Raw genomic sequence first — 12232 nt, 5'->3', positions numbered from 1 at the left:
CTGGAACTGATCCTTGAGGTGTTTTTTGGCCTGTGTGGTTGAACTAACTGTACAGTAATGTATAGCATTCCTGTACAGAGTTTTGTTCAGGTAGTGAGTGGATGTGACAACCAAGTACAGCAGGTTCCCCTGGGTATCCTTGTTCTACTGAACTACAGTGCTCCTCAGCTACCATGTTCTGTGTCAGTGTGAGGGGAGTCCACCAGCCCAGCACATGTGCTGCAAAGTATCTACTTTTTATGAGGAAGTCTTCCTGGAACATGAGTTGAAAGTAGCGCTCTAGAAATGTGAAGTAGTTTTGACTGGTAAGCATATTGCTTCTTCCCCACAAATTTAATTGGAGTCAGCGTTAGGAAGTCTGGTTTGCACTGACTGCCGCACTTTTCAGTATTTGGTTTGATATGTTTTAGTAGCTCATTCCAGTTTGAAGTTGTTTTCCAGTTTCTGCTATATGCATGCAGAAGATCTCTGGGTATCTCAGAAGAACTTTTCTGGTTTGGAAGCAGAATTTCCACTTCTCTGATCAGTGATTTACCCTGTTAGGTCTGAGGGACAGGCATGTGCACTAGGATTCATAAGGGATGTGACACTGACCTTACTTGAAGCACCTAGTAAATGGGAAGGGATGGGGGTGGTCTGGGAAAGAGAAGGGAGAGTAATCACCTCTGAGTTCAATTGAACTCCTCAGGTTCAGCTCATTCATGAGTTGAATGGGTTCAGCTCATCAGGTTAAGCTCATTGAGCTCATCAGGTAAAGGTTGAGGTAGAAAATGGGATTGCAAAGAAAATAGAGCCTCCTTAGCCATTTTTTCAAGCATCTGCTAAGCTTTGAAGACAAATTGCTGAGAGCATCTTTATTTTGAAAATGAGATCAGGATTGACTTGGGCAGTGTTTTCTATCTCAGGCACAGAGACATGAAGATGAGGATGCATTAAGCTGGTGTCCGTGTTGGAAGGGTTCTATTAGGCCTTTTTATGCAGAGAAGGTTTCTTAGCATGTTATTGTGCTTCAGATCGATGCCTATGCTGTAATACTGATACTGTAATAAGAATACAGCTGGTGCCATGGCTGACTGACTCTCATTTTCCTGTTCAGCTACTGTAGTTGAACAAAGACATGCTTACTTATGCCTTTTTTTAACTGTTTGTACGTGCAGATAGTCTGTATTGAGATGCCTCCAACAGAAGGCAGAAGTTGTGCAATCATGCTCCAAAAAAAAGACACTTTAACACACAGTGTATCACCTCTCTTAACTATTTGGATGAGCTTCAGAAGTACTATAGTCTACTGTCGTGATGGGGGATCAGCAACACGTTGTGTGACATTTGTACTACAGGATCTCTGTCCAGATTGTTTTGTTTCGCATCGTGTCCTCAGCACTTCCTAAAGCTGTAAGCATTCTTAAAAGCAGAAAATAAGAACTTCATTTTTTTTCTGCTAAGTGGGAGAAATGCAGTGTGAAAAGAAACAAAGTTCGTCTTTCCAGGCACGTATGCGTGCATTTTCCAATTGCTACCATGAAATGTCATGCTCTTGCACAACATGGTGTGTTAACACACTTCTCCCTATCTGGAATGCTGGTTGGTTATCAGCTGATCTGTGCGAGTAACCCTACCCATTTTTGACATTTTTGTAACAAATAACTTTTATGTGGGCAGTCAAGATCAAAAGAAATACCACTTTAACATAGACTAGTGTTAAAAAAAGATCCTTCTAAATTACATGACCCAAAGTCATTTGGCTGTTCTGTTTTGTGTATTTCAGGGCTGTGACAAACAGTTCTTTAATGCGTCTGTTCAGTACTCCAACATGGACCGGTTGTTGGATTATATTAACCAGCATTCTGACGAGTTTGGAGTGACTGTCCAGTATGCTACTGTTGGTGATTTCTTCCAAGCAGTTTACAGTAGAAATCTTACATGGGAAATTCGGAACTCTCAAGACTTTCTTCCATATTCAACAGGTAATTAAGTTCACAACTACATAACATCTGACTTAAATGTACGTATTTAAAATTTTAATAAAGGGAAATTGAGAAAATGAGAAATAAAGGAAGAGGAAAAACACCATCACCTTATAACATTTATTTACACTACCAGGTGTCATTAAATAGACAAGTTGATCCCAGCTTAGTGGTGTAAGAAAGATGGTAGGGCAGTGGTGAAAATTTCTTTGGGACTATTGGAAGCAATGGGTGGAGGAAGAGACCCTGAAAGAAAGAGTACAGAAATAGGCAAACTTGTCAAGAAACCTAACTTGAGGTTTTTGTTTTGCTGTCTTTTGAATAACAGTAGAGTGCAAAGGAAAGCCAAGCACAAGGTATATTCATGAGTGTGTAAGGTCATCCAAATTTTTTTAATGACCTGAAGAAATGTATAGATACTGCACTAACCAGGTTCTGTTACAGTGAAAACAGTGAGCAATGAGATAAACCTGGAGGCCTAGGCCACCTGGCTGAAATTCACAAAGATATTTCAGTGGATAGATGAAGGAAAAAAAGACTGCAATGTACGTAACACACTGCAGACTGGTTAGCAGACAGCAGTGATAGCAAAGGTGCTTTGCAGGGGTGTACCAGCACAACTAATGCAAGTCATCTCTCGTGGCTTTGGAGGGGTTCTGTCTGAACTCTCTAAAGCTGAGATCCTAGCACTCATTCTGCTTCAAATATAGATTTTGACTTTTTTTTTTCATATTTGGACATTTAACTTGGAAGTCATTCTTTTCTCTGCCTCCCACATGTTAGCACGCACAAATAACCTGTAGTCTCCTAGGTGTTCTGCAGTATTAGACGCACGTGTTATGCCTCTCCTTCTCTTCCCCAAAAATGAGCTCTAGTGAGGACACAGTGCTCCAAGATCCAGGGAACTGAAAGGAAGCTGATAAACTGAAAGATACCTGGAAACAGATGGATGCATGGCCAAATAGAGCCATGTCTCATTGTTACTGTTTAAAAGAACTGGATTATGCATAGATTAGAGCAGAGATGGGAAGCGCGACATGGAGTAATCCATGGATGTCTGAAGGAGAAGCAAGACAGATAACCAAGGGACCAAGGCAATCTGAAAGCTCTTAGGGACCTTCTTTGTTAGCACAGTGGAATAGGAGTGGTAAACGTGAAACAGTTGGTGCTGAGGATTTGATGTCCGCACTCTACATAATTCCAGGAAAATTGGCTATAATCTGGTCATATGGACTGAATGCCCATTAATGCTTGTTACATACCATCAGGAATCCAGTTTGTGAGCTCCAAACCCAATCTTTTGTATAAAGCAAAGCATACTAGGTAAGGACAGCTGGTAGATTTGCTTCAAAAGCATGTTCCTCATCCAAACAAAACACTAATGTAGATGAACACCTAAAGTCTCTTGTAGCTCTAGGAGAAAGTCTGGTCTTTTTAATTAAAAAGAAAACAATTTTAAGTTCTGAGGAAAAGAAAATTCTGTTATAACTGAAGTCTCAAAAAGTAAAAATACTGCCTGTATTTCTGAAATTTCATAGTATGATATGACACAAATTCATTGCAGCTGCTTGTTGCTTGCTTGCTTCTTGCTTGCTGCACTACCTTAGCTTTTCAAGCAGAGCTGAAAAGTACTGGGAAGATAAGAAAGGAGGCATGCTAATTCTTTTCCCCAGTAAATTTACCCTTTTAGGCCTCATATTGAAGTATGCAGAGATAAGACACAGCTAACTTCTCAGTTTCTAAACTCATTAATTTGTTTCATTGCCTGGATTATCATTAAGATATCATTGGTATTATTAAAATACTTTTCTATATAATTGTAACTACCACTACTTCATCAGTTTTTGGCACTGCAGATGTATATCTCAGACTATTAAAACCCAAATTTAGCTTATACATCCAATATTCTGTAATGTATCTGTTATCTTTTAAATGAATAAAAATAACTATTGCTTCCTGTGAATCATTGCATGGACTGGTCCCTCACCTTCCTCTAGGGATCACGCCATATCTAACAACTGGCTGATAAATGCATTGCCAGTTTTAAGTGCTAATATCTTTTTACATCTGGGCTCTTAGCTGCATCTTTTGGCATAATTTACAGGCAGTAGTCAATTGCTGTTAACTTGCCTAATAGCAGCACCTTCAGTGTTCCAGGTGGGTGCCCACACATAGGTGCAATTTCTTCCCCAAACGACTTACTGTGCCTTGCAATTGCAGTATAGCTTTGAGTGCACTTTCTCCCACATGCTGTTTTGCTTCTTGATGATTAATCCTCTCTTATTCTTACTATGCCATTTTATTATGAGTCACTTATTGGGCTCAGTGTCACTTCTGACATTTGCCTTGGAAACTCAAGTTTTAAGTCCCAGATAAGTATTTCCTTTTTCTATTCTACATTCATTGTACCGTGCTGGTATGCATGTGACTCTTCTGCTTGTAACCTTGAAAACTGAAATGGAATTCATTCTGTGTGAACTTCTAGCATTTTTCAGGCCAGAAAGTATTTGTCCTGGAGTTTTTCGAGCAAAAGATCCCATTTTCTAATTGCATTTGATCCTAGGCTGATAGCAGATTGTTACGGTTGCACATATGCACTTTATAAAGCACTTTCTGCAACTTCTCTCTGGTAAAACTATTTATCAGTGGTATATTTAAAAAAAAAAATCCCCCAAAACAAAAAAAACACACTAAGTAGAGGTTTGGAGGTTTAAAAAACAAATATTTGTTTTCCTAGTTTACTTTATGGGATACGGGAACATATTAGCACAAATTAACTGTTGAAGTACTTTCCACTGACCACTTGAGGGCATCTTTTGATGTAGTGTGAAGTGCTGCAGTAGTTTGGAGTCATGTTCTCACATCACATTGAGGAAATGAAATTTAAGATAAATCCCTTTGACTAAAAGGGAAGAATATAGAGGGCTTGTATCAAACCGTAACCAAGGATTATCATCCACTTCCTTTATCAATGAGTAATGAAATACGCTTCTATGAAACTTATTTTGTGCAGATCCACAAAGAAGAAATCTCTGCAAACACAGGTTTTTAGTCGATAACAGCTTTGTATCAACACTCATGTTACTAGGCCTGTAGGAAAGATTGTACTTTTCCAAAGTGCGCGTTTATGGCTGTGTTTCTTCGTAGGGCTTATGACTATTCCATTGGATGGCTGATGTGTAAACCCACAGCAGGTTTCATGTAAGAAGCTGTACAGTAGTAGTCTAACAAATAACAAATAGGTGATAACTGAAATGGTATTTTGACATGTATTGGATCTGTTCAACTCCGAACAGAGCCATTTCAAGCATGGACTGGGTTTTATACTTCTCGGAGCACATTAAAAGGAATCGCAAGGAGAGCAAGTTCACTGCTTTATGCTGGAGAGTCCTTTTTCACACAGTATGTCCTGAAACACCCAGCAAGTTCTATTTGCAAATGTGGAGCCTTAAAGCAACTTCAGAGCCTTAGATGGGCAGTTTCAGAGGTAAAGATTGTTTTATTTTTTTAATCTGAATGAAAACATTTATTTCCCAAAGGCAAAGCTTTGCCTAAGCATTTCAGCTGGACTGTCTCGAGGTTGCTTTTATGTTTTTAGAAATTACTTTCCTCTTTAGCAAGCCATAAGTAAAAATAAAGCAATTTTTCAAAAAACTGTCTTGCAACATGATTTCGGCCCCTTAGCCATGCATTCAAGACATGGTTCCTGGCAAATGTTTTCTGCAGCCGGTGAAAGAGTAAGCGGTTTCAAACTTTGCACATGAAATTACTTTCTTCATTTTAGTTTTATTATTTACAAAATGTTTTTTTTAAAAAAATCGATCAAACAAAAACTGAACTAACTGAAAACTATGGGTAATCTCTACTTCCACAAGATAGAAGAGGAAGGACAGATTTGTTTCTTCATAGTTCAGCAGCTAAGTGATCAGCCTCATACCATTAACCACAGGCATCAGTGCTTTTTCTGGTAATAAATATTTTGTCACCTAAGTTCTTGACCAGATCTTAGTAGGAGATGAAAAACCTGTCCTGTTACGGTATTTTTGCTGCCTTCTTGTTTTAGGTAACTTGTATTTTTTTTTCCTCTAAGTATGTAACTTTAGTCATTTTTAAATACTAAAAGAGGAATATGTATAGAGGGAAGTCTGTGTGCATCTTCTCTTTGACCATTTCATTCTGTGTATAGCAATTTGGAATAGGCAAGGTATGAAGCTGTGAATATAGCTGTAATACCTTATTATTTTAAGTTGTAAGTCTGAAGGTTAGTGGACCATGTTAATACGAATGCAAACCTGAAGTTGTCATCCTGTTGCATTGTGACCTTTCAAACCACTTTTAAATGTAAGGTCCAGCACCACGATGGTATAACAGGCACAGAGTCTCCCAAGGTGAAGGACATGTACATGAACAACTTGATGTACGGAATGTTCAACGTAAAGAAGCTAATGGCTTCCATAATCTTTGACATGAACAATGCAAAGAAGAACGGAGAGGTCTATTCTTCTTTTTACAGTGAAGACTCAGGAATACCAGGTACTTTTTAACAAGGCATTTCCACTTTTCAGGCTAACTCATGAAAGCTATCATGTTTTCCTCCAAAACAATCAACATACTATGTACCACCTAAGTTCTGTGAACCACGGCTGGATAATCATGTTTGCCTTATGAGACCTGTTAGACCTGAGGCGAACTCAGATGAATTTATGAGCTCTCAGATCTCAAGCATCTGAAACCAGGACCTTTAAACTGATGTTAGGCAGAGCCCTGCCCCAGTGGATATATTAGACCTGGCTCCCAGGTTCAGACCTCAACTATATAACGGAGTGGAGGAAGAGGTGCTGATTGGGGTAATTACTCAACTAACCTTACTAAGCAATATAAGATTACGTGGCAAGAAGCACAGTCACAGTTAAGAAATGTTCTTGCTATAGTGTACTGCCAACTTGTGTAAAAAATCTAAAGGCAGTTTTTAAGGAGCCTATTCTAAAGACTGTACGTTCCCTTTTATCTTTGGAAACTTTTTAAGCTGTCAGATATAAGTAGTGCCGTGGGCTGCGCAACAGACTGATTTGGTTTTTTACAGGGTTGTTTTTAGATTAGGCTTCTCATTTGATCTTCTGTATAACTCTGATAAAGTTAATACTGTATGACAGTGAGTTGTGGTAAGCTGCTTGTTTTCAGTACATTCAACTCGGGTGTCATTTTCTGAATACACAGTCTCTTTTTATTGGGTAAAGAATAGGAGAACAAAGCAGAAGAGGTTTTTATGAAGCACTATAAAATGTGTTCCTTTTTCCAGCCATGAAGTTTTACTGGGGGGTTTTATGTTAAATTTTTTTTTAAGATGGTTGTACCTAGACAGATCTCTCAAATGCTTTTAATATCACATTTTAAAAATACATAGTTTTAGTGACTGATAGCTTTGTTTGTTTGCGTGCACAAAGGTGCTACAGATGTTGACCAGTATGTTGTTGTCTATAATCCACTGGCATGGAACATCACTACCTTTGTGACGGTTTCTGTCAGCCACCCGGCAATGAGTGTGTATGATGAGCTGGGACGTTCTGTACCCGCACAGGTACTTCAACTGTGTTTCTTTCTGTTGCTTTTCTTTCACTTGTCAGTTTTCACTGACTTGATCCTACCTCCTGTCAAAGTGTGGTAATCAAAGTGTGGTAATATATAGGATTACAGTGAAAACAAGTATTAGTTCAAACTGGGATTTTCCTAGTCCTCCTTCATGATTTTTCTTTTTTACTTGCCTGTTCTCTCAACTAGATTTTTTTTTTTAAGGTCCAAAAGGGCTTTCTGCTCTTCTAGTGTGTTTGGTGTGTCGTTTGCACGCCTGCTGTGTGTGACCTGGCACTTCTTATCTTGCTTTTCTTTCTATAAACAGTACTGTTTCCAATAAAGCCCTTTTGGTTGAAGCCCTGCCCTACAATTGACAGTCCTGTTTGTACGATTGAGAGATTGCCTTGGGCAGGAGAAGAGATTTAAGAAATGTAGATCTTGGTTACGAGCCCAAAAGCAACTGGTGACAGTCAGCTGGCATATGACAGCTCATTCTGTCATAGCCAAGCTCCAAGACAAGGCCAGCTGTTCTCTGGGAGGGAAGAAAGTGGCCTCAGGTGAAAGCTAGCACTAACCTTTCTCAGGAGCATCTGCTGTAGAGAGTACGGTGTCATCAATGGCTTGATAAACCTGTAGGAATGCCTCCTGCCCCTAAGGCCTGAAGAGGTGTGACACAATTCCAGATGCTCCCCTCTGTCCCTGAGATGCCAGATAGCTCAGCCAGTTCTGCCAGCTGGACAGAGTTTCTCCTATCTGTGCCTTATGACTATCACCATGCATCAAGGCACATTGTAGTCAGGTAGTGATACGCAACAGCTGTCTCCTCTTCCTGTATATATACATAACAATGGTGTAAGACCATACTGCCTTTTTCTAGAAGCTACCAGTCTCTTGGGTTAGCACATGGTCATGCTTACCTTTCAGCCACCTACCTCCCAGAAGTCCTGCTGTCAGAATTACTTTAGACTTGTAAGATACAAGGAGGAGATAGACGTATTTAAAGCATTTATTTCAGGATTTAGGATGCCCTAAAGTCAAGCTGTCATTCTTTATTTTAGAAAGGCAAAGTTCTCTGTTCTAGAGTTGGTCTGTACTCTCTTTTGCTAGAAGTTACCCATATATGCATATGGATAGTCACTTGAGGCTAAATGAAATCTCTTTACCAGTAATGAGAAGGTGGTTTGGGGTCTTTTTCGTCCAGTATGTACTGTTCAAAAGTGCATTCATATCACACACTCCTTCCTTTTGAGAGAAAGAAATCTTTAGCTCAGAACCCTGATGTGAGGATGTGGCTGAGAGGAATTGAGGCTTGGCAAGTGCTCTGCTGCCTTCTGCACCGCATGTGTGAGTTGTACAGTGAAGGGAGAGAAAGGGAGTTGATACCACTAAAGTTATGAGGTCTGCGGTGTGAGTAACTGGACATATGCCAGTCTACAGGTGTGAAAGTACAGACAACTTGCTTTCATTTCTGGTTAGTCATAACTAATCTCTGTCCATGTAATGTCCACAGTGTTTCTCTAGTCCCATTTTCTTGCCCCAAACCAAAAGTAGTGCTAAATTATATAACATTAATGGGCAGGATGCATGTAATCAAAAGATGATTAAGAACTGTTGTTTAAGGTATTTTGATATTAAGTAACACCGGTGTTCTGTTTACTGTTCAAAAGTATGCCATGTGCTTCTACCTCCCTCTCCATGTGCCTTGCTTAAGGTGAGGGCGCGTCTGGGTGCTTCTTTCTCTTGCCACAAGTTTTCTCATGCTTGCACTAGTCATGCCCCTTATGTTTCAGTCTCTTTTCTGTCATTCGACTGATTAGTTTAATTTGTGATTATTTCTGCTCATATAGACATTTTGCAATGCAATCTTAAATCAAGGTCTACAATTCCATGTTCACATTAAAATAAGATCTAACTTTGTGATTTGCTTAGTGACCCTCTTTCCTTCACTAGAAAGGCTAAGCTTAATCCAAGTTCACCAAACTACTAATTAAAAGGAGCATGATCTACATTATAATTGAAAATTTTAAGAATGGCATGTTTAGAAACTGATTTTTAAAGTAGTAGTTAATTTTTGTAATTTAGGGCTTACAGCACATAAAGATAGTTGCCTCGCTAATTAATTTTTTGTAATGGAGCGTTGTTGTGTATGTTAACGTACAGGTTCAAAGCTCGGCGGAGTCCCATTCTACCTATGATCTGTATATTCTAGTTGCAATAAGTGGTCTGAGCTACAGAAAATACAATGTTAAACTCTTGAATGGTAAGCAGTCTGGATTTATTGGAAGATCAGTCAAGTACAAGCGAAAAGACATAACTCGTGCAGATCAACAAAGTCAATGGTTACTTCCTGTGGTTAACAACTGCTACCAGGTCTTGTTTGACCAAAACACAAACCTAATGCACAGCATTACAGAGAGGTGAGATTGCCTGCTTGTTTTTAATAATGTTTCAGATTCTGTAAAACCCTTTGTAAAAGTAAGTCCAAGGACTGTATCATGTGCCTTAATTCTGAGACTTAACTACCAAAACGTTCTTTACACCCTTTACAATTCTTTTTTATCTCCAGTTCACATGTTCTCCTTTCTGCAGGAAACACAGCACTAGCATAGGTGTGATTCCATACTACTTCTGTAATGTTGTTGCCCTGTCTAACCATGCAATCCGTCTAAGATGATGCATCACAGTATTAACTAGTAGATCAGCAGAATCTCGTTGTACTTTACCACTAAAGGGGTTATGAATGTGTGTTTGTATTAAAAATAAGTAAGCACGTACACTGGCTACACAATGAACCCTCAGTGATAAAGCAAGAGCTTTCTCTTACTAATCAGTAGTGTTTTGCAAGTCCTGTATCACTCTGGTAGAAAACTACAAAACTTTTTGAAAGGAAACATTTAACTAGGGAATTCCATTTAATCAGGCAGATGAAATGGAAAAGCAATCAAGATCAAGGTGAGATTTAGCGTTTGCAGATTGTCTTTCTCAGCTGATGCGGATTGGCCCAATTCCGTCAGCTTCAGTGGAGCTGTGCTGCTTTTTGCCTGCTCAGGATTCAGATTGTCAGCTATGTACTGATGGAAGATTTGACCCCTTTGACAGCGGCCTAGTGACTGCTAGACCTCTTTCACCTTTGTGTTTTTGTTCGTAATTCTGCCTCCTAGAGCAAGAACTTGTTGTCCAGTATAGTTAAAATCAGCTTTAAAAGTATAGATGGGCCTTAACTAAGAGCCCTGGAGTAAGTACTGTCTCAAAGTGCCTCTGGATCCTAACTGTTTCCAGATTCCATGAGGAACATAATAAAGAATATAATGAGGAAGAAAAAAATCTAAATTCAAATACCATTTTTCTCCATCCTGTTCTGGCAGGCAGCAAGAGCTGGAATTCAGCATGTAGGAGAAATGGGATATTCACTTTCTTCACAAGCCTTCAGGCAAGCCCAGAATGTTTGAGTTTCAGCAAGTTTGTTTTGGAGTAATGGGAAAGAGCGAGGTGTTGGGTCAGAATGGGAGAAAAGGTTGAAAAAAATTGCGATCTTCAGCTGTGAAGCCTTATAAAGTTTAGCTGCAACAGTTAGAACTTCTAGGTCCTGCCCCTGCACTGGAAATGCCCCATAACAGGAGTAGTAGAAAAGACTTGGATATGTTTTGCTCCTCAGTCATTACAATTTGTAGGTCGCTGTATTAACGCTAGCTAAAATGGTTGGCAGTTTATATGCCAGATGAAGTGATTGTTCCTGTTTTGCCAGCAAGGCTCCAAAAGAGGGGCAGAGCAAGTAGGGCAATAGCATCTCAAATTGCCCTCATATGACTTTCCAAAGACACTGATACGGAGTCACGAACAGCTGAACTGTCAGCTTCAGGGGAGAAAGGAGGAGACAAAGTAGGTACTGAGTGAGTGCAAGTTTTGCTATCCTGTTGCCATTGTATTCATTACCAGTGTTAAATATAGAAACTTGCATCATGCTGATTTACCTAGCTACAAAGTCAGCTAAATAAACCTGATCATTCATTAACATGATGCGATGTACCTCATTTTTGTCCAATGGGTAGGTTTTGATCCTGTAGTAACTCTCACATCAAAACAATGAGTTAATGTAGATGTTGTTTCTGTCTTAAGATGTTTATATTTTACAAAAGTATAAAATGACATAGAAACTCAGTTTATTTACACACTGACAGATGTCTTAACAGGAAGCACTTTAATTCTCTGCTGTCCTCATTTCCTAAATCTTATAAAATCAGTTGTTTTTTTTCTTACATTCCCAGCCTCATTCCTGTTGCAGTGCAACTTTGTATATATTATGTACAAAATGTGTTTGTAACTAGTGTAATTTTTCCTCTTCTGTGGATTCACAGGGAGACTAACCAGACTGTCCAGGTGACCCAGGAGTTCCTTGAGTACCATGTGAATGGAGATGTGATGAAAGGACCCATTTCAGATAACTACTTATTTGCCCCAAATGCTTCAGCTGTTCCAGTATCAAAAGCAGTGGGATTGGAAGTGGTTTCTGGAAACTTGATGACAGAGATACGGCAGTATTTCTACAGGTACACCACCATCACAGCTTCACTTCACTGGAATGTTTAATTCTCTGTAGATATGTATGAGATTAATTCTGTATAGTTACTCATTAACAGTGAGCTCTGTGTACTGTTTAGGATTTAGACAAAAGAACTAGCATGCACCTGCTAAACAAA

At 39.2% G+C, this 12232-nt stretch overlaps 1 protein-coding gene across 2 annotated transcripts in view; it reads left to right on the top strand.

Annotated features, from left to right (window-relative positions):
- The window catches only part of MAN2B2 (mannosidase alpha class 2B member 2), a 35583-nt gene that overhangs the window by 13953 nt on the left and 9398 nt on the right, over nucleotides 1-12232 (top strand). For both annotated transcript variants that reach the window (XR_015699626.1, XM_087736213.1), the window contains exons 7-12: nucleotides 1766-1964; nucleotides 5261-5451; nucleotides 6311-6497; nucleotides 7409-7542; nucleotides 9696-9952; nucleotides 11891-12082. Coding sequence is in view for 1 of the 2 variants with exons in the window: in XM_087736213.1 (XP_087592339.1) it covers nucleotides 1766-1964; nucleotides 5261-5451; nucleotides 6311-6497; nucleotides 7409-7542; nucleotides 9696-9952; nucleotides 11891-12082 (1160 nt within the window). In the remaining variant the exon portion in view is untranslated. The remainder of the gene's footprint in view (nucleotides 1-1765; nucleotides 1965-5260; nucleotides 5452-6310; nucleotides 6498-7408; nucleotides 7543-9695; nucleotides 9953-11890; nucleotides 12083-12232) is intronic.

The sequence above is a fragment of the Nipponia nippon genome, unplaced genomic scaffold (assembly GCF_047370975.1).
Source record: "Nipponia nippon isolate SJK-2023a ecotype South Korea unplaced genomic scaffold, ASM4737097v1 scaffold_6, whole genome shotgun sequence".
Classification (NCBI taxonomy): Eukaryota; Metazoa; Chordata; class Aves; order Pelecaniformes; family Threskiornithidae; genus Nipponia; species Nipponia nippon.
Note: the sequence above shows the minus strand (reverse complement) of the source record. Positions and strands in the feature narration are given on the sequence as shown.